Source organism: Schistocerca serialis, chromosome 8, assembly GCF_023864345.2.
Source record: "Schistocerca serialis cubense isolate TAMUIC-IGC-003099 chromosome 8, iqSchSeri2.2, whole genome shotgun sequence".
Lineage (NCBI taxonomy): Eukaryota > Metazoa > Arthropoda > Insecta > Orthoptera > Acrididae > Schistocerca > Schistocerca serialis.
Window position 1 is genome coordinate 454,338,160 of NC_064645.1, and position 23,433 is coordinate 454,361,592.

The window sequence follows — 23,433 nt, forward strand, 5'->3', positions numbered from 1 at the left end:
TGTAACAGGAACAAAACTATAGGTGCCAGACAAAATAACGCACGGTTCGCGACTAAACAGTAACTTGCGAGCTACTGGGCAAGGCACTTTATCCTTTACCTGAATCTCTTGGACAGCCTGCTCACCAAGATACACGGGACAATCTGTAAGGGTGTTTTATAAGTATTTAATGCCTTTCAAATTAATTGGGAAAGTCTATAGAGCTATAAGGTAGTAAATACGAAGTTATTAGTGTACTGCCTGGCTGCGGTAGTATTAAGGCAGCCTATAAAATTGATGATATAAAGTTACTGAACATATTGCTCCCATCCCATCTTAACAAAACTATCACAATCAAGAAGGATTCGAAAAGCAAATATCTCTATGCTGATTTAACAATAGATAAATGGTTAATGGTTATAGTATCAATTGGCGGGCTACAAGGTGGTTATATTATGAAATATAATCTCCTCTTCCTCTGATGTTGAAGCAGTCTCTGAATCCTGACAAGCAATTTCACGAAGCTGACTTGCATAACATCCAGCAGGACCCTCTTCATATCTAACTTTGACCAGTAGCAAAAGCAAAGAAAAATGACATGGGAGACTTACTGCTATATATTTTCAGGAACCTAGCAAGTAACACTGCCGCAACAGCTTCCTCTACTTTGGAAGAGCAAACAGATGAAGGTATATAAATTTTTCTTTGAATATATTGCGTAAGTTCCTATTTGGAAATATTTGTTATAAGCAGACACAAGGGATAAAACTGTATATTCCAAAATGTATTTTCTTTATCTTTTTTTAATAACACCTGAAGACTAGAATAAAACAGAAGATTCAGCTAGAATACATTCGCTGCACAAAAGAACAAAGTCCAAAATTTTAGATCTTGTTCAAGGTAACATGCAAAAGCATTTAAATTTACCCACCTTCAGTATGAGAATACATTATTCAAAATATGTCTGTTATTCAAACATTTTAAAACTGTGTCAGCTTGTCATTGTAATTAATTATTCAGCAAAAATTATGTCTATCTTCGCAAAACTTGCTTATTGTAGCTTGATTCCCTTGTGCTCTGAATGCCCCATACATAACTGCCTTCAGCCACAAAGTTCATTTTCTTACTGTTGTCAACAAATACACCTAAGTGAAATATAAATAGGTGGCAGGAAGAGAACCCCTTACTATCGTAAGTAGCTGCAGTTACTGATGGGGAGTTGCTGTGTATAGCATCTATACAGCCTCATCACAGGTCCAAGTAGTGTTAGGCAGTGCTACGATAGAAGTGACAACACGGAATAGCAACAATTTATTAAAAGAAACACAACATTACTTAACAGTAGTATGACGATTGTATGTTGCGATAATTCAAGGTTCACTTGCATTAAACTGACTAACTCTTCTTTAGTGCTGAATTCGGAGAATGGTAACTTCTGTCACTCACAGAATGTCCAGTGGATCATCTTCATGGCGCCTACAGACAGTGTCCCAATGCCTTCTTGAGATACTGTTGATATTGAGCCATGTGATAGCTTCTATCCACATTTGGTTGGTTGATGTTCACTTCGTAATTATTTGAGTGACATAGCAGAGGACACTGCATTGTGAACACTGATGATATTCTAAAGAAAGACTGTGGCAGTGCCTCTAACTTACCGCCAAATGGATTGAAACAATGCAATATATTAACCTAAAAACAATCTGTATTGCTAGCTGGACATTTCTGGGGTAGTACACACCAAACTATCCTATAAAAGAAAAATTGTTCATCCTGGTATGTCTACTTTTTGTCCCATGATACCATCAGAAATTAAAGAATAGCAACCAGAAAGTGGAAAGGCGTAACTACAACAGTACAATTAGAATATGACAGTATTTCCTATCACAAATACCAACTGAATTTTCGAAATTTTTCACTGTTTATGGTGTATATTCAATTTCAGTAGCACATTACTAGCTTTACAAGTGGGTGTAGGTAAGACAAAGACAACACACTTTTTGTACTGAAACATTTATTTCACAAAATGTTATCCATCAGTATTCCATAACTGCTCACTCCAAATCAAAATATTTCACAATTCTTAAAGTAAGTGTAATAGTGCATTCTGTACCTATGCAACCAATTACTCTGTAACCACAAACTTTCAATTCTCCACAATCCTCTCAAGTATAGTTCATACTATGACAAGCAATTATTTTACAGAGTTTTAATACACATTTTATAATTTACAACTACATGTACTTCAGGTATAGTGCTTGGAATTACACTTTATAACCAACAATGTGCCGTTTTCCTATACATTCTCCAACGAAGAACCAACATAAAACTTCCACAGTGACAAGAGTATTAAGCCATGCTTCCTGAAAAATTTAAAATGGTACTATTAGGATACAAACACTGTAGCAACTTTTAATTTTAATGGTAATGAAATGAAAACAAACTTAAAATCTGGAAGAGCTTATTGAATGAATGCTTACAGAACTGGACACATTTTTATAAAACAAATGCCTTCCACAGCAGTAGAATTGAGTAGAGGAGAAAGACCATTTGTTTAATGACAACATGGAAATATACAGGGTGTTACAAAAAGGTACGGCCAAACTTTCAACAAACATTCCTCACACACAAATAAAGAAAAAATGTTATGTGGACATGTGTCCAGAAACGTTTAATTTCCATGTTAGAGCTCGTTTTAATTTCGTCCACCTACGCTCAATGGAGCATGTTATCATGATTTCATACGGGATACTCTACCTGTGCTGCTAGAACATGTGCCTTTACAAGTACGACACAACATGTGGTTCATGCACGATGGAGCTCATGCACATTTCAGTCTAAGTGTTCGTACGCTTCTCAACAACAGATTCGGTGACCGATGGATTGGTAGAAGTGGACCAATTCCATGGCCTCCACGCTCTCCTGACCTCAACCCTCTTGACTTTCACTTATGGGGGCATTTTAAAGCTCTTGTCTACGCAACCCCAGTACCAAATGTAGAGACTCTTCGTGCTCGTATTGTGGACAGCTGTGATACAATACGCCATTCTCCAGGGCTGCATCAGCGCATCAGGGATTCCATGCAACGGAGGGTGGATGCATGAATCCTCGCTAACGGAGGACATTTTGAACATTTCCTGTAACAAAGTGTTTGAAGTCATGCTGGTATGTTCTGTTGCTGTGTGTTTCCATTCCATGATTAATGTGATTTGAAGAGAAGTAATAAAATGAGCTCTAAAATGGAAAGTAAGCATTTCTGGACACATGTCCACATAACATATTTTCTTTCTGTGTGTGTGTGAGGAATGTTTCCTGAAAGTTTGGCCATACCTTTTTGTAACACCCTGTATACCACTGTTCCAGAGCAGAAAAACAGTTTGTAGATCCCATCTTCCGTGCTATGACTCTAACCTCAATATGGCGAGGCAAACCTGACGGAACACCCCTCGCCCCTTCACCTTGCCCAGAATAGACATACTTTTTATGGTCAAAAAAGATTACATTTACTCTATGTCTTCAGACTCCACATTTTAACCCTTTCAGGCATTATATTAAAACTGACAACTGACAAAAAATCATAATTAGAATTAGATAAAGCTTCAAAAAATATGCTTCTATTTCTTTACCACTGTCTAGGTCTTCACAAATTACCACTAGAAATACAATATATATCAATTTTTAACACTTTTCCATCAGTGCTTCGAGAACATAATATTAAATAGGAAAACACTTCCCAATGTTGTGCAGAACATTAGGAAGTCTTTTTGCTATTCAATATCAATAAATCTATTTCATGGCCAAATAGGAGATGCACAAAAAATGATTGTGTTGGTTGGTTGGTTGTTTGAGGTTAAAGGGACCAAACAGCAAGGTCATCAGTCCCTTGTTTCAAATAGACTCCATTCTGCTAACGGGACATCTCAGTCAGAAAAATAAAACGGATAAAGGGGAAACGTAAAAGGGCAGTCACGTTGTCATTAGTAAAAACAAATGAGGGAAGTTGGCAAGAGAACGAACCCAACACTATGCTGAAACAGCATAGGCAAGACCACCTGTGACTTAAAAGGTACAACTGCTATAATGCAGAAAGTACGTATGGGAATAGAAAAACTAACCAAGCCTTAAAAAGAAGGGGTAAAAACAGAGTAAAAGGGAAAGAAAAGAGGATTCCGGTCAGGGAGGTGAATCGGGAATCTCTGAACACTGCCTACAGTGGGAGACACCCAAACACTCACCGCCCTGCCCCAACACCAGAGGGAGATTAAAAACTTTAAACTGAGAATGAAAACCACTCTCCCGGAGGAAACCTAGAACCAGAGAGACCATCCGGGAATCGTCAGCCAACATCAAAGGTAAAGTGTGGGGGAGTCTGTACTTAGCACGCAGAGCCAAAAGAAGGGGGCATTCAACCAAAATGTGGGCCACTGACTGGAAGGCTCCACAACCACATAGCGGGGGTGGCTCATCACGCAAAAGGAAACCATGGGTCAGCCTGGTATGGCCAATGCGGAGACGACACAGTGTGGTCGAGTCCTTGCGGGAGAGGCTAAAGGAAGAACGCCATGGGCCTGTATTCACCTTAATGGCACGAAGTTTATTAGACAGTGGAGTAGCCTCCCAAGAATTGGCCCATGACTGTGCAAAGTGGGATTTGATGTGAAGCCGTAAATCCGCTGCAGGAGGGGTTACGGAAAACGGGGGGGTAAGTAACTGCTCCCCCAGCCAAACGATCAGCGAGCTCATTACCCGGGATACCCACATGGCCCGGGACCCATAAGAAGTCAATGGAACAAGCAGCACGGTGAAGATCAGCGAGATGGTCATGGATGGCAGAGACCAAGGGATGGCGCGAAAAACACCGGTCAATAGCAAGAAGGCCACTCATCGAGTCCGTACATAACAAAACGCGGTTGTGTTGGGATTGTTTAAGAAAGGTAAGGGCCCGGGAAATTGCCATCAATTCCGCAGTAAACACCCCACATGTAGGTGGCAGCAGATGATTTTCCGTTCCAACAGAGGACGTGAAGGCATACCCAACATGATCAGCAGATTTAGAGCCATCAGTGTAAAAAATAACAGCATCCCGAAACTCCCATAAAATTTGGCGGAAAAAGGTACGGAACACCACCGGGGGGATGGAATCTTTCGGTCCGCGGCGGAGATCCATCCGAAGTCGAGGCCGAGGAACTAACCAAGGAGGGGTGGAGGGGAGGGAGCGAGGAAGACAGGACAAAGAAGGAAGCCGAAAATCACGGGTAAGAGACGCAAGGCGCAGCCCAACCGGTAAACCCGCCCGAGGGCGGGAGTCAGGCAGGCGACGTCCATGGTCTGGGAATAGGATAGAATAGGAAGGATGAGCGGGAGAAGAACGGATAGTAAGGGCATAAGACACCAGAAGCTGGGACCGCCGAACAGAAAGGGGGGGGGATCCCAGCTTCAACCAGGAGACTATCAACAGGGCTAGTAGGGAAGGCACCGGTGGCCAAATGGATACCACGATGGTGGACTGGATCCAGCACGTGCAGCGTGGAAGGAGCAGCTGAACCATAAACTTGACAACCATAGTCCAAACGTGACAGAACTAGAGCACGATAAAGACGGAGGAGGAGGGAACGGTCCGCACCCCAGGAGGAGTGGGCAAGGAAGCGAAGGACATTGAGTTTACGGAAACATCCTACCTTCAGGAGTCTGATATGGGGCAGCCAAGTGAGCTTGTTGTCGAAAAGAAGACCTAGGAAACGAAACTGTGGAACCACAGGCAATCTTTGTGCAGCGAGATAGAGCTCTGGATCAGGGTGGACCGTAGTACGGCGACAGAAGTGGACCACCCGCGATTTTAAAGGAGAGAATTGAAACCCGTGGGAGAGGGTCCATGCAGAGGCACGCCGTATAGCCACCTGGAGCTGCCGTTCTGCAGATGGCATCGAGGAGGAACTAACCCAAATGCAGAAATCATCCACATACAGGGCAGGGGCGACCAAGGGACCGACAGAGGCCACAAGTCCATCGATAGCAATGAGGAAAAGAAGGACACTCAAGACAGAACCCTGTGGGATGCCCGTCTCCTGGGTCCGTGGAGAACTAAAAGCAGTACCAACTCGAACTCTGAATGACCGATGGATCAGGAACTGGCAGATAAAAATCGGGAGTGGGCCCCGAAGACCCCACTGATGAAGGGTTAGTAAGATGTGATGGCGCCAGGCCGTGTCATAGGCCTTGCGAAGGTCAAAAAACACTGCAACCAAATGGCGGCGCTGGGAAAAAGCCTGCCGAACTGCGGATTCCAAGCGAAGCAAATGATCGATTGGAGATCGTCCCTCTCGAAAGCCACACTGGTAAGGGGACAATAGATCCCGAGATTCGAGGACCCAAGTGAGCCGACGGGCTACCAGCTGTTCAAGTAACTTACAACCAACATTGGTCAAACTAATTGGCCGATAGCTGTCAACAGATAGGGGGTTCTGACCAGGCTTAAGGACAGGAACCACAATGCTATCCCTCCACTGAGAAGGGAAGTCACCCTGGAGCCAGATACGGTTAAACACCCGAAGAAGATGGTGCCGTTGTGGAGCACTGAGATGTTGAAGCAGCTGGTTATGAATGGAATCTGGGCCAGGAGCCGTATCATGAGAAGCAGATAGAGCAGAAAGAAATTCCCATTCAGTGAAAGGTTCGTTGTAAGATTCTGACTCACAAGTGGTGAAACATAAGGGGACAGCTTCAGCCTGCTGTTTTTGATGAAGGAAAGCAGCTGGATAGGAGGCCGACGCTGATGCCACTGCAAAATGGGTCGCAAGATGTTCTGCAAGAACTAATGGGTCCGTACAAATGCCATCTGGGAGGTGAAGGCCTGGGAGGGTGGACTGCCGATGGCAACCTTGGAGAGAGCGAAGTGTAGCCCATACCCGTGACAGAGGGACAGTGGAACCAAGGGAAGAAACGAATCGTTCCCAACATATCCGCTTGCTCCGTTTGATTAAATAACGGGCTTTAGCGCGAAGGCGCTTAAAGGTAGAAAGGCTGGCTACAGATGGGTGCCTCTTAAAGTGTTGCAAAGCTCGACGGCGATCACGGATGGCAATGGCAATGGCCGTACTCCACCACGGGACTTGCCGACGACGAAATTGTCCAGATGAGCGCGGGACAGCAAGGTTAGCAGCGCGAACAATCGCGTCAGACACGTCACGTAGGACGTCATCAATGCAACCCGACAAAGAGGGAGAAAACTCGACCTGTGCAGTATATAGAGGCCAATCGGCGCGGTGGAAAGACCAACGAGGTAACCTCTCCATCGGGGAGCGGGAAGGGAGCGTGATAATCAACGGGAAATGGTCACTATCACAAAGGTCGTCGTGTGGCGACCAGTGTAATGAAGGGAGGAGAGAGGGAGAAGAAAGAGAAAGATCAATGGCAGAAAAGGTACCATGACCAGCACTGAAATGAGTAGGGGAGCCATCATTAAGAAGGCACAGGTCGTGGTCTGCAATAAATTGGTCGATAAGAAGACCTCGTCTAGATGGAAAGGCGCTGCCCCACAAAGGATGATGAGCATTAAAATCCCCAAGGAGGAGGAAGGGGGGAGGAAGTTGCTGAAGAAGGGTGGTTAAGGCAGCAGGTGTAAGAGTCCTGTCAGGAGGGAGATAAAGATTGCATACTGTGACTGCAGAGTCTAAGTGGACCCTAACAGCAACTGCTTCCAATGTAGTTTGGAGAGGAATCCACGTGCTAGCAATGGCTGTACGGACCAACGTACAAACGCCACCAGAAGCCCGCAAGGGTCCGACCCGATTTCGACAGAAAACACGGAACCCACGGAGGGTCGGTGAGTGAGCATCAGAAAAATGAGATTCCTGGAGAACCACACAAGCTGCTGAGTAGGACGAAAGAAGGGATTTCAATTCCGGAAGGTGATGATAGTAGCCATTACAATTCCATTGGAGAACCACAGAACGATGGTTTAAATGAGGGCTGAACACGCTAAATCCAGTCATACCGCCGGGTCCCCACCCGTCACCGACAAGGAGGGGGCGACATCCATAAACGACAGGTCAGAATCCGGTTGTGAAGCCGGGGAAGGGACCTCCGGTGACACCAGAGGCTCTTTGTCCCGGGACTTATGTTTCTTCTTCTTTTCAGGCTGAGATCGAGGAGGGCTGTGTGGCATAATGGAGCCAGCTGCAGCAAGATCAGGAACAGAAAGAGACCGGGCGACCTGGGGGCCGATAGACCGCATCTCTCGCGGTCGCCGCGCTGCAGCAGACCTTTGACCTGGAAGGTGCCGGGAAGGGGCATCCCGGGAGAGGCGCCCTTGACCGGCAGACGCCGAAGGAGTGGGACACTTCTCCGGCTGGGGAGGGGGAGCAGCGCCCAGAGGAGAAGGTGTGGGAGCCGCAGGGGAGGGGGGAAGGAGAGGGGTCCGGGACGGGGGTAAGGAAGGGGGAGGAAGGGATGAAGATGTAACCAAGGCGTAACTAGATGTCATGGACACAGGGTGCAATCGTGCATATTTCTTACGGGCCTCTGTGTAGCTTAAACGATCAAGAGACTTATACTCCTGTATCTTTTTTTCTTTCTTATAGACTGGGCAATCTGCTGAACGTGGAGAATGACTACCATGACAATTTACACATACAGGAGGGGGAACACAGGGACTCCCCTCATGGAGTGGACGTCCACAGTCACCACAGAGAGGGTCCTGGGTACAGCGAGAAGACATGTGGCCAAAACGCAAGCACTTAAAACACCGCATAGGAGGTGGGATGTACGGCTTCACATCACAGCAATAGACCATAATCTTAACTTTCTCAGGAAGGGTATCCCCTTCAAAGGCCAGGATAAAGGCACCAGTATCAATACGATTATCTTTAGGACCCTTCTGAACACGCCGAACAAAGTGAACACCCCGCCGTCCGAGATTGTCCCGAAGTTCCTCATCAGTTTGAAGGATGAGGTCTCTGTGAAAAATCACACCTTGTACCATATTTAGAGACTGGTGAGGGGTAATGGACACGGGAATTGTGCCAAGATGGGTACAGGCACGAAGGGCCGCAGATTGGGCAGCCGAAGCAGTTTTTATCAGTAACGAACCCGACCGCATCTTGCTCAGGGAGTCCACTTCGCCGAACTTGTCTTCAATGTGTTCCACAAAGAATAAAGGTTTGACACTGGTGAAATTATCTCCATCAGTCCTGGTGCAAACTAGATAACGGGGGAAAGGTTTTGCCCCTAGACGACGGGCCTGACCCTCCTCCCAGGGGGTAGCCACGGAAGGGAAGGCCGAAAGGGCAAGAGAAGCAGCACTTGAGGAATCAGTACCACGCAGAGAGACGGCCGCAGAAGAGCGGCCAGAGGTTTGGACCCTTATGCGTTTCATCTGCATAGCGTCCGCCCTGATACCACCCACTCCGATCAGGGGCTCTCCTCACGGGCGCCACCCAGCCACAGCAAGGGCCGTCTGGCACGGCGGCCATTGCCGGGAGTTCCGATGCTCCAGGATGACGAGCAACCACTCCAAGGCATGCATGAGGAGGTCACAGCTCAGGTATCAGAAGTGTGATCCCTGTGTGTTCAGGGGGCTCAACCAAAAGGGTACATAGCGACCCCACCACACGGGCTGGCTACCGTGCTGGCTATGCACCCTAGCATCAGACAACGACGTAGAAGAAAAGGTGGAATATACTAGGAGGGCACACGTCGGAGACACTAGGTAAGGTGCTCTTCCCCAAATGGCTCACACTACGGAAGAGAAATTTTGGAATGGAGGTCAAACCCCAGAGGGGGACCAAGGAATGCCAAAAGGAGGAGATGATTACGCAACAAAGCCAGAGTGTAAAACCAACAGAACCAGGAGGATAGCGGGGGCCAACATAAGCAAGGACACCAATAGAGGGAGAGGAGAGGGCGAGGGGAAAGGGGTACGGAGGGGAAAGGAGGGGAAGGGAAAGGAAATGCAGCCCGGGAGAGAAAGAAGGCTGCAATGGCTCGGGGCCCCGTGCTCGCCACGCACGTATCCACGAAAGAGTTGTGGACCCCCTGGGGGGAAAAATGATTGTGTCTCAGTGCTTACATGGAAATGGGCGACAAAAAAATCAAATTTACTGCTGTCTTTATTACAGCAATTAAATGTATGACCAAAATCCAGAATAAATTTAAAAAAAAAAAATTACCTGTGTTACTAATATAAATGTGTGTGTATACCCAACATGCAAATTCAGTTGTACTATACAATCAACTGTCATTACAATACACCTGAAATTATTATTGAAAGTGTGTTTCATGGTCAACTTCAGAGAGGCAAGTTTACAAATTTAAGGCAATCTTAATGCACAGTACTCCATATGGATGTCTGAAAAACTCAGATTTACCAAATATATTGCCGGAACCTATGTTACAAAGTTATTTGCATAAAAAGTACACTTTTTTCTGGCGCATTTATTATTTTTATGAAAATTGCAGCTCTTAAGGTACTTCAGAATTATTAGTGAAATAAATCTGATTCCACACCAATTTCATCTACATAATATTCTGCAAACCACCTAATGTTGTGTGATCGAGAGTACTTTTGTACCACTAACTGAGCACTCCAACCCTGTTCCACTAATGAATAGCGATTATCGGTAAGCCTCCGTATAGGCTCTAATTTCTTGAATTTTCTCCTCCGAAGTAATATGTTGTCCGACTCTTCCCGGAAAGTGCTCTCTCAAAATTGCAATAGTAAATCTTCCCATTATGCATAATTCCTCTCTTGTAATATTTGCCAACGGAGTTTGTTGAGCATCTCTGTAACGCTCCCATGACGAAATGCGCCACTCTGTTGCATCTTCTCTCTCTTCTATCAGTCCTCCCTGGTAGGGATCCCCAGTAGATGAATAATACTCAAGAACCGGTCAAACAAGTGCCCTATAAGCCATTTCCTTTGTGGATGAGGTACATTTCCTACAAATCTGAGTCTGGCATCTACCTTTTCCACTATTTGTTTTATGCAGTCATTCCACTTGAAGTCTTTCAGGATAGTTACTTCTAGATTTTTTTGGTAGATAATGTTTCCACCGGTTTGTCATCAACAGTGTAGCTTACAGTAGTGAACTACTTTTCCCATGTATGTGCAATAGGTTAAATTTATTTACATTCGGGGGTCAACTGCCAGAGCCTACACCACCCAGCAATTCTCTGGAGGTCATTCTGCAAATTGTTACTATCTTCTGGCATTGCTACTTTGTTATATAGACACCCGCATGGTCTGAGCAGCCTTAAAGAGCATCCAATGATTTCTACTAGATCATTTATATATATTGTAAACAGTAACAGTTCTAACACTTCCTTGGGGGTAATCCAGAAATTACCTTTACATCTGTCAATTTTATTCTGTTAAGAGCGATGTGTTGAGTTCTATCTGCAAAGACATTAAATGGGGTGTCAAATGCCTTCCTGAAGCCAAAGAACACAGTCATTTACCTGAGTGGCATTGTCTATGGTGCTGTGGATCTCATTGAGGAACAGAGTGAGCTGAGTTTCACAGGATCTGTTTGCAGAATCCATATTGACTTTCATCAAGATGATTTTCATTCTCCAAAAATGTCATAATTATTAGGCATAAAACATATTCCATAATTCTACAACAGACTGAGTGCCTCTGCCCTATGCCCCTTCTTAAAAACCTAGAATGACCTGCACTTTCTTCCAATCATCAGGTACCCTTCATTGCTAAAGCAATCTATGATAAGTTACTGCTAGAAGGGGAGCAAGTTCTTTCACATATTCTTTGCAGAATATTACACTTATCTCATCTGGTCCTGAGGCCTTTCCACTACTAGGTGACGGTAGTTTTTCTATTCCGCAATCAGTGATCTCAATATTTCACATTTTGAGGTTCGTACAACAACTGGAAGGAGGGACAGTGTTACGAACTTACGCAGTAAATTTCTGAAGACAGAATTCAGTATTAAACTGGAATTAACCAATTATGTAACTACTCAAATGAGACAGGCCTGATTTACGTATAAATCATCTTTTGATCATGCTGTTACAACAGTAACAACAACATGGAGAGGCTAGACTGGTACTCATCACATACAGGAGGCGTTCAGTCACAGACGGACAATGAAAAATAATGCTGGAAATATTTAAACTGTCTGACCTTAGCAACTGGAGACTGTGGCCGTGCCCACGTAACTAGCAGCAGTTTGAATGTGAGTTTTCTATTCTGAAGCAAGACTTTCCGAAAGCTGAAATATTTCTCACATTACTTTTCATTGTGGCTGTCTGTGGCTCAAAGCCGCCTCTACGCAGTGAGTAGCAAACTGTCCTTTGCACATTGTTATTCCATCCTTGACTTCCCATTGTTTGACCATGCCAATAATAAACATTGGTTCCAATCTTCATTCGAACTTCAAAGATACATTTCACATATCTAACAATAAAATTTGTTTTTATTTGTAATCTTGTAACACTGAAATTTTTGGGTAAGATACAGCAAACATACCCAAATTTTATCATTGGCTTTCACAAGCTCCACGAAGTTGACATTCCACACATTTTCCCCATGAACTGTGTGTCAAATATTTCCCATGGAGGCATCCCATTATTGCATCAGATTGAAGCTCAAAAATTAAATTTCACAGTCAATAAGTTATACCAGAAAGTAATGTCACTAAACCCATAAAATATTTATTGATTAAAATGGAGCAATGCATAAAAACAGGACATACTTTCATCAACACATTTTTGCAATTGATATTTTCAAGTGTTTTAGGCACCTTGGAAGGCTTGGGTTAGAATTTCCTCTCGGGCACATGAACAGCAAGTTCTAAGTTGTCAATGGTTCGAAACTGTGGTCTTCTAAGCATGTCTTGATCCAAGGGGTAAGGACCTCTGCCAAAGTGAGGTAAGGACTGTAGAGGGGCCAAGGCAGTCTTGCCACATCATTTTTGATCAGATAATCCCTCACCAAAAAGATGATACCAGTAGGCCAGTTGTCTTGGTAGCACTTCCAGGAACCAGCAACATGTGGTCTGGCATCAATGACTTTTTTCCAGTGTTCTGAGCACCTTAGCCTCTGAACAGTCTGTCCAGCAAGTATAAGCTCTTGGTTGACGATAAAACTAGCACTGAGAAAGATAATTAATATTGCCTTCACTTAGGATCTGCTCATGTACGGACGTGGTGACCTTCACAAATAGTACAGAGCTGGATTTATGGTTGTCCATCAAAATTTTTGGAGCCTTTTTGCATGTACTTACTTTGTCTGCAGTTATTTGGTTACAATCTTTTGTTCCATGGCTTTGGGCACTTCCAGTCATGCGAAGACTCATTCTACAAAGTATTTAAAAGTTCATGCACGGAAGTCACACTGTCATCTTTCATGCCCTGGAAAATCCAGGAAGGAATAATGACAATATTATGAAAAGGATAGACTGCTATACACTATGCAGTGGAGATGCTGAGTCGCAAACAGACAACAAAAAGACTACATTCACGTTGTCTACTCAAGGAGGAGGTCTTGTGGCCAAAAGCTTACTTGTTTAGTAGTCTTTTTGTTGTGCCTATCTGCGACTAAACATCTCCACAATGTAGTGAGTGGCAATCTATCCTTTTCATAATACTGTCTTCGTCTTTCAATCTTTAAGTGGGTCCAGAGCATGTTTCGTTGTCAACATTATCCTAGCCTTCCAGAAGTGCCTTGTGCCACCGAAACACCTGTCACTTTGAGAGGTATTCATTCCTAAATGCGTGCTCAATCATTTGAAATGTTTTGACCACAGACGTCCCAGGTGTCACACAGAATTAGACTGTGTAATTGTTATAGAGTGAATGTTGCATCGTAACTGGAGCTGGACCGCCAAGAAGTGGTTCACTTTGGGACATTTGCTGGCTTTCTGAGAGCTCAGTGGACACTGAGGATGGTTGTATTGGGAAGCTAACCACCAACACCACCACCACCACCCGTTAGCCCAAGCAGGTAGACCACTCTGCTCAACAGGAATGTCAGAACAGAACTGGCTACATTACCTCGCAGGCAAACCTTGTATTTACTAAAATATCAAATTTTTTAAGGCTTCAGTAACTGATCAAGTTTGTCTAACACAGGGCTTCCCAACCTTTTCAGCTGGCGGACCCCTTCTTCAGTCGAAAATCCATGGCGGACCCCTAGTCAGTAAAATTTCAGAGTGAAACCCAAGGAAACTGAAAGCTTCTTAATGCATGTGCCATGTTCCCAATAACCCCCCCCCCCCCCCGAAGTATCAATAGTCTTTTGTTTAGAGATGAATGAAAACAACTTGCAATTAACGATCCAATTTGAATTCCCACTGTATCCAGACACTTACTAGTAGATTTACTCCGTTTGTTCAACACACTATAGCCTGATTAAAATTATTTGGTAATTGACATTTCACACGTTCGTAACAGTCGTCTGTGTGTGTGTGTGTGTGTGTGTGTGTGTGTGTGTGTGTGTGTGTGTGTGTGGGTGGGGGGGGGGGGGGGCGTGAAATCCGAAGAAAAAATGTTAAAATGTATGTAAAGTCTATGGTACTTCACTGCTGAGGTCATTAGTCCCTAGTCTTACACACTATTAACCCAAGTTTAATTTCCACTATTTGCACGTCCATAAAAGCCAATAAAATCGCTAATCCTGCAACATCAGTGGACTCATCTATCTGCAGAGCAAATGAATTGTGTTGGATGTGAGAAACAAGAGTGTCCTTCATATCATTGGACATGTCAACAATGCGTCTCTTGACAGTATTGTTTGATAATGACCGAAGATAAGTTTCACTGCCTTTTCATCTAGGATGCAAGAAACAATATCATTAACACACGGCTTTATGAGATTTTCTGCAATGGTATGAGCTTTGCCTGTTTTTGCCACTCCATAACTAACCAAGAAAGTAGCTTTTAATGAATTTTCATTAATTGTTTTTGCATGAGTTTTCATGCAATGCTGAGAAGCAGCTGGTTCAGCACTCTTCCTTTTGAGAAAATCTCAAAAGATGTCTTTAGCCTGGAAATCCAGGTGAGTACCTCCAAATGACGGCGCAGTTTAACTGGAACCATTGAACTGTTAGGAAGGACTCGCGCACAGATTACACATTGAGCTTTACCGTCCTTTGTCTCCACGAAGCCCATTTCTAAATAGCTTTCGTTGTAATTACGCTTCTTGGTTATTCCACTTCCACAGGATATTGCAACCAATGGAGTACTTGCAGCGTTTTCACATAAATCCGGCTGTGGAGCTTCTTGTGATTGTTCTTCCTTTGGTCATCCTCCCTTCTCATTCATTTAAACTGGAAACTTCCCTTATTGGGAAGGCGATTGAGAAACTGCACCCTTCTTCAATGTCCTGACTTCAGCAACCGATCCATGTTACAAGTAATAAACTGGTCAAAAATCAACTTATGAAATAGGTAGTGCACTGACAAAGCAAGTTCAACGTTTAATGATGCCTGGGGCCGCATACTTGCCAGCGAGCGCTGTGATTGGTCGACAAAGCACGCTCCGCGCATGCGTAAAAGGTTTCAGCGCATCTAGCGCCGTGAGCCGGTGCACAAACGGCCCCCGTATTGTTGCGAAACAGTCAATCAGAGAAGCCGCATTCTATGGCACTAAACTGTGTATGCATTCTCTCTTAAGAACCGTAAAGGCTGCTTGGGAATACGACCCGAAGTGAAAGTACACATGCTTTTCATATGAAAAAAAAGTGATGAATTTGATTTTCACATTTTTATTCAATAATTTTACTCATTATTTTACACAATATGGTGAAAGGTGGCCGCGGACCCCCTAGAAAGAGCCGGCGGACCCCTAAAGGGTCCGCGGACCACACGTTGGGAAGCCCTGGTCTAACAGGGAAGTTACAGATATGAAGTGACCACAGCAATAGAAAATTTTAACAGATGATGGCAATAATTACTCTTACCATCGACTGAATACTGCAGTGCTCTTTCAGAGGGAATATTATTTAAAGAATCAGGATTGTTATCATAGATACCTTTTTTGTTAGCAGCAAATTGTTTTGTTTATTAATGAAGTTCAATTACCCACTAGTTTGACAAATGTGAGAAAAATAATGCAAAAGTTTCCAGTATGTTATAAATGAGGAATGGTAAAAACTCTTCACATAGGAAGAAAAGATCTGATTAACTGAAACCTCTCATAAACCAGTTTAAAGCAATGAAAAATGTCACACACCTTTAAGCCTAAAATATCAACCTGTCATTTCTTTGCAGAATTACTGTTTACTGTAAAATAATACCTTCAGATATCTTAATGCATTTCAACTGCACATGTGTAAAGTTACTTTAAAAACAACATCTCCCAAAACAAACATCTTTATTATTAACTCTTACGTGTAATAAAATGTATTCTGGGAGTAACAATCCTGTTTATACCAACTGATGTAGCCTCAGAATTCGATGATACTTTTTCAAAAATATGAGAAGTCATACAAGCAATTCATGGCCTCCAAGCCAACGGCCTCGCCACATTGATTACATCGGTTCTCACCCGATCACCAGAATTAAGCAATGTCACACCTGGTTACAAAGACAGGTGATTGCTTGGGAATAACAGCTGCCTTTGGCTTAGGGTCACCGAAGTAGTGTACAACTGAAAAATTTGCAACCAGCTGTTGCACAACTTTATATCCCAAACAAACTGTCATTCTGAAGTTCACATAGATCCCTGTCTACAGGGTAACTTCACTTGTTAGTCCAAATTAGAATTGATTTTGGATAAAATTCATCCAACAAAAGGAAAGCCAAAACAATGCCATGTTCTCCGGTGCTTATGATGACTTTTAACCTCATTTATCAAAGTGTTTCAGCTACTGAAAGTGATGTTAAACAAGGTACACATGTATAATAGGGTAGAGAGCACAGAAATAGAAAACATGGTAAAAGTGCTTTTCTGGATCCCATGGCCTTTTCATTGCATGCTGTAATTGGTAACGGTTCCCAAGATGAATAATAGGAAGAGAACACAATGAATCATTAAGTGGAGTGGGTGGCCAATCATTTTGCTGGTAAACTTTGTAAGCGAAGTTGGCTGGCATTTTGTTTCCCTTGCAACAATTTAAGATGTGCTTCAAGTCTCACCCTAAACAGAAGCTTGGAAATCATGATATATCACCGAAAAAACAGCAAAATATTTTTATCAACCATTCAGAAAAAGACATGATTAGATTGAGAGATTCTCACTGGCTACTTCTACACTATCAACTGATGGGCTATGACCAATGAAAACTGGCAACAGCAGAGCACAACTGATGAGCTGCAGACTCCATTAAGTGGATTCTACCAGAAAACATTTATTATTTATGTTTATGCCGATTGGATGAAGAATGTAGCGAAACTACGGTGATGTGTCTCCAAATGTGTATCAGCTATATGCCACAACATTTAGATTACATGGAAATGGTATTTCCTACATTCATTCAGAACAAATAATGAAATTCTTCAAGTGGCAATGAAATTTTAAGTGGTATTTCACAGTATTTTAAAAATCTGACAATATTTGTGAGAAAATGCCATGAGGATTTTAGTTTTTTTCCTTGCTTAAAATGACTATTAAATTATCTTCATCAAAATATGTAGCTCCATTCATTTATGTTATTGCATGGAAATTTATAGAGGTACCACAATTATTAGTGTACTAAGAACACCCATACAATTATTAAAATGTGCGTCATTTGTATTGAAAAGGGTAATTTCTGTACTATCTGTACATGTGTGTAGTTTCCGTGTATTACGACCTTAGTGGAATTAGCTTACATGTACTTCTTCAGTATTACAGAAAATACTTGGTTGGCGTATCTGTTTTCGAGTGGGGAAATGGGGAGGGGGTATTGGTACCCTGGTCTACAGTCGAGTATACAGGTTAACTGTGGATTGGGATACTATGCTCATGTGGTGTGTTTTGTATGGTTTTGCCAGGTTTCATTTTTTGGAAGTTTCATATGTTTGCTCCCCCGAGTCTTGAGTCATGAACATTGGTTTTATTATTGAATTTATAGTTTGTTCCAGCCCCAAACCCCTTTTCCCCACTGTTGTACTGCTAATTTCATTGGGTGTAGTCAGTATATTGGATCGTGTGGTATTTGTATTTTTGCAGATGTTACGATTGATCCAGAATGAGATTTTCACTCTGCAGCGGAGTGTGCGCTGATATGAAACTTCCTGGCAGATTAAAACTGTGTGCCTGACCGAGACTTGAACATGGGACCTTTGCCTTTCGTGGGCAAGTGCTCTACCATCTGAGCTACCGAAGCATGACTCACGCCCGATCCTCACAGCTTTACTTCTGCCAGTATCTCTTCTCCTACCTTCCCAACTTTACAGCTCTCCTGCGAACCTTGCAGGACTAGCACTCCTGAAAGAAAGGATATTGCGGAGACATGCCTTAGCCACAGCCTGGGGGATGTTTCCAGAATGAGATTTTCATTCTGCAGCGGAGTGTGCGCTGATACGAAAGGTAGGAGACGAGATACTGGCAGAAGTAAAGCTGTGAGGACCGGGCGTGAGTCGTGCTTCAGTAGCTCAGATGGTAGAGCACTTGCCCGCGAGAGGCAAAGGTCCCGAGTTCGAGTCTCTGTCGGGCACACAGTTTTAATCTGCCAGGAAGTTTCGTTACGACTGATGTTTCGGTGGCACTGGTGGATACACTTGACATCGGGGTTTTAGGTATGGTGATGTCATTGGTCAATGCAGACAGGTTATACCTCAGTCTCTAGTAATCCTGTTGACTTCAACAACTCGCAAAATAACGCCCACTTTTGTGAAACCCATAAAGACACTTGTAAGCACAGAATATACCATGAGATTTGCTGTCTTACCCAGGAACTTAACAAGCAATACGCATAATTCTTTGAGGCAGTAGATAATCTGGATGAGTGTGACTGTGCCTGATACTTATGTAGAGTGGCCTTAGGGCTAGGTTTGTTACAAATTTGGCTGTGAGAACACAAAGACAATGAATCAATAGCAAAAGAAGGGTGTGATAAATGATCTGTACTGTAGCCTGAGGTCTATGTTCAAGACTGATAACACCCATTCCACATTTAAGACACTTTGAAAACATATAAACATTGCTTTGTGACTGAATCAAATTTGAACACAATCTCCACATTGCAGGGGATTGCTGTGTAATATAGGTAGCAGTACGACCTTTTAATGAATAGTTATTTCCTGTTACCTGCTTAAACTTTATTATTGCTTCAAGCTATAAGCTTATTTCTTCTTGTTGCCATTTGCTGGTACAATATTAATTTGTTAATAACATATGAACATAATGCATGTGCGATTGCCATTTTCTTGATGTCATATCAGGTACAAGTATGTGTTTTACATGGGATTTTATAGTTGGTTCTATTTTAACAGCTTGTTAACTTGATCCTGGTTTCCTTGCATTCAGTTTTTGTACCATATTTATATACCAGATTTGTATATGGTCATAATTTTCCTGCTGTCTGATATTTTGAAGAGTTATATAAAGATATACAGCTTCATAACTTGATGCAGAGGTCTTACAAAAAATACATAATTATTCACAGTATAAGATAGAAAATTATGATCATATAAAATCCAGTACACAAATGAACTGCTTATTTCAGAAGGGTCCTATGTCCATCTGACAGTTTTCAGAAAAATGGAGAAAGCTGTTAATATTTCACAGGGCATTTTCTTAATATTCTGCAATAACCATGTGAGAGATACCTTTATGAACAATCATTATCACTTCTTATATTCACAAATATTGTGTGTGTTTATTCACTAGAGCTGAATATTTCTTGGACAAAGATCTCTTCTGAATAAGCGAGAAAAATCTTAAAACTTTCACATCATACAAACAAACTGTTTAATGAACAAGTACGTAAATGTTTATCAATATTGGAAATCACAAATCACTCATCTTGTGTGTCCAGTGCTCCTGCAGCAGTTGGCAATTGACAAACTATTCAATAATTCAAGTACGTATTCTTCCTACACAATGTCAGCAGCCGACTTCTTTACATCTACCATTATCTTTATTTTGACAGGAATATAGTCATTTGAATAGGCTCAAACAGCTGGTAAGTTGACACTGGATCGAGAAACTCGAGGTTGTCCTAATCTGACCATGTGGGTATTTAAACCCCTGATCATACTGCATCCTGTTAAGTCCCAAATATTTCATCACTGAAGACAAACTGATGAAATGTTTAAACACTGGAGTAAGTCCTTTTGTGATTAACTGTTTCTCGTGAATGAGTTGTCCTCTTGTAAAGCCTCATCTGTTGAGACAACCTATATAGAGAATTGATGCCTTGCACTCTACGATATGACCAGTTCAATGTAATCCATAATAATATATACTCTGAATTCTTTGCAGCAGTCTCTTGATTGTATCAAAAGCTCTATCAGATGCCAAGAAAATGTCCTCTGATAAGAAAGAATACCTCTATTTCTTGAATTTCCAGCACCCATGAAAGCCTGACATTTTTATTAACAGTGATTTTTGTTTTGCGCTGGGCAGTTATCAAAAAACTGATGAACAATTTTTGTGTGTTGGGGATGCAGGTGGTGAGAGTGATACAAGAAAGTGGACACTTTGCTAGAACCTTTGCTGGCAACACCTTCACAATAAAGGTAATTAAATGTCACTGTCTCTTAAAATGCAAATGCCAAAAACATTAACCATCAGCTGCTGGAGGGAAAATAGGTCCTGAACAGGAATGCTTGACAGATGAAGATTCTGTATGAAATGAAAGTTCAGACTCAAAAATGTACATTTTCACTGCACAGCCTTTCACTTATATTCAAAGCAGCATAAAATTTTCTGGCACTTATCTGGTGCATTTCTTTTTAATTTTCCCCATTAATTGCTCAAATTCACATCACGCATCCATGGGCAGCCTGCCGAAATTGAGGTCAAAATCCTGGTTAAATGTTTTCACTCAGAGAAAGGGTATTCACTTCTTTGAAAATCTTGTAAATGGCCTTTTTATTCAAAGTGGTACTTCGTAAATGTACACTTTAACCGGCATTATAAAATTCGTCAGAAATTGTATGTGCTCATGAACATTGGCAATTTCGGCTCTGATACTGAACTACAGCTTCCTAGCTCATCTTGAGGGCTTTTTCCAAACATAAGTTGCTGTCTTATTCTTCTCGCCCTTTTTTTGCAAACTGCAAATAAGCTGGGAAATACTTATCTCCAAATTTGGGTACAATTTGTTCCCACGATGCGGTACTATTTGAAAGAATTTGCCTTTGGATTTTTCCCTCCCTTGGTCTACGTCGTTTTACTTTTTCTGCCTGCATTACACTCTGAAGGTACAGGTCTTGTCCTAATAACAGATGCATTATTTATATTGTTCTCTCACCTTTTTCGACAACTGCATCTCTAGAAAAGTACATGGAGTCATTTTCACAATTGTTGAGAGCAAAAGCACCCAATGTCCTGGAAAAGGGGCTCTTTTGAAATTAACAAGAATCTCTTTGTAGTATGTTTAGGCTATTTGATAAAATGGTAAGGTCCTTTCACACTCAGAGACAAGTCTATCCCTAAAGAACACAGAAACGTATATAGCACAAAATATCAAAACTGGACTTAGGGCACTTCTGAAATAAGCTTTTCAAATATGTTCTAAAAGCTTAATACAAGGAAACCTGGATAGAGTTAAAAAGTTATCAAAACAGAAACAACTATAAAATCTTCAGTAGAACCTGTACTAGTTGTTGTGACAGCAAGAAAATAGCAATCAGACACTGATGCAGAATGTACATACGTTATGAACAATGTCACGATCTTGAAAAATGGCAATAACACAGAAGTAAGCTTGTAGTATGGACAGATAATAACATTAAAGCAGGTAACAGGAAATAACTATTCATTGTCAATATTCTCTGTATGTACGACCTCTATGAATTTTCTTTACAAATAAACTTGTAGGTATTTTCAGAATCACTGTATCATGAGAATTTTCTGACTAGCACGTTATAGGTAGAGCCCCTACATCAGCAATGATAAATAGAAAGAATATGCCACGGCCACAAATCAATACTACTTGCTGTTGCAAATGGTAGTGCATCACCTAACCGACACACAGAGATTCAGCATTGGACCCAAATGCCTACATATCTCCTCCAGTAGGCCTAACAAATACTAACCGTGAGAGATTACCAAATGGCGTGGAATACAGATGAAACGGCAGCAAGTGTCTCCTGCTGCATAAATAGTGTATAGCTACATGAAAATTTTTACTATGATAAATCACAAACAAATGAGACTATCACACATTTTTAAATGAAGAATTTATTTCTTACACACACCTACTCCACACTACTGAAAAAAACTGATTTTTAGACTGCTAGAATGAAACAATTTCATCACAGCTCTACGTTGGCTACAGCATTTGTAGTCGTTGAAATACGATCCAGAAAAAACAACCCTTTATTTCTGGGTGTTACTGTAAAAAAACAAATGTGGTCTGAACCGTGATACTTGTTCTTAATCTTTACCTTCACTGTCAGCTGCTTCCATCGTCCAGTTCGTGCACCGCTGAGCAGTTTCTGTATGCCACTAGCAACTTGTGGGAATTCGCCAGGAGTTGGTGGTGTCAACTCAACACGGGCATATTTCAGGAACGTCTGGAACCGGGGCTGTGCATATTCTATAACAAAGTTCCGGCAGGATGTCTAAATTAACTTTCTGTAAATGGTCTGTACACCTACCACCTTCTGTAAAACACTTCCAACCTAAAAGAATGAAAAAAACAATTTTCAATAAAACTAAAACGTATTCATTAACAACTTAATACCTCTAGCCCATATTGGAGCCCTCTGCACCAAATTAGAAACAGCCTTCGCCATCTTTCCACCAACCAGACGACAAGGACGTACGTCGTACGAAATATCTTTCTGGGGAACCTCTTTACAAATATAAAATTTCACAGAACTCTCATTCGGCCATATCGAAGTGAAACTAACGAAATAGGCATTATCGATATGAGAAAAACTACGTCAATCGTAGTCTACTCTACTCAAGCCGCATTCCTTCAATACAAAAATACCACACAGCAATCAACTAGGCTGCCGACTCGCAGAATGGAAGGTCCATTGCAAAAGCTGTTATATTCTCTAATACACGCCACTGTGTGTTTAACGCAAGCACACAAAAAAACAAATCAATGATGTATTTATTCTCATTTAAATATCCATAAATGTAGTTTTAACAGTTGTGGAAAATTACAAATAGAAATACAATGAGGTGACAAAAGTCATGGTGTACCTCTTAATATCGTATCGGAGCTCCTTTTGCCCAGCGTAGTGCAGCAGCTCCATGTGGCATGGAGCAATAAGTCGTTGGAAGTTTACTGCAGAAATATTGAGCCATGCTGCCTCGGTAGCCACCCGTGATTGCAAAAATATGTCCAGTGGAGAATTTTGTGCACAGTTTCACCTCTCGAATATGTCCCATAAA

At 42.1% G+C, this 23,433-nt stretch overlaps 1 protein-coding gene across 1 annotated transcript; it reads right to left on the bottom strand.

Annotated features, from left to right (window-relative positions):
- Positions 1-1,976: 1,976 nt before the first annotated feature.
- On the bottom strand, positions 1,977-22,928 carry LOC126416602 (ATP synthase subunit g, mitochondrial-like). The gene is made up of 3 exons (XM_050084358.1): positions 22,772-22,928; positions 22,473-22,624; positions 1,977-2,342 (listed from the first exon to the last, which is right to left on the bottom strand). The coding sequence occupies exons 1-3, from the start codon at positions 22,821-22,823 to the stop codon at positions 2,244-2,246; spliced, it is 303 nt and encodes a 100-aa protein (XP_049940315.1). The 5' UTR covers positions 22,824-22,928; the 3' UTR covers positions 1,977-2,243.
- Between the last annotated feature and the right edge of the window lie 505 nt (positions 22,929-23,433).

What these genes read in the sequence shown, in the direction of transcription:
- LOC126416602 (XM_050084358.1), bottom strand. Translation starts at nt 22,823, where the DNA reads ATGGCGAAGGCTGTTTCTAATTTGGTGCAGAGGGCTCCAATATGGGCT. An exon ending in GGCTCCAATATGGGCTAGAG is followed by an intron (nt 22,625 to 22,771) that starts GTATTAAGTTGT and finishes ACTTTGTTATAG; the next exon opens with AATATGCACAGCCCCGGTTC. An exon ending in GGAAGCAGCTGACAGTGAAG is followed by an intron (nt 2,343 to 22,472) that starts GTAAAGATTAAG and finishes TAAATTTTTCAG; the next exon opens with GAAGCATGGCTTAATACTCT.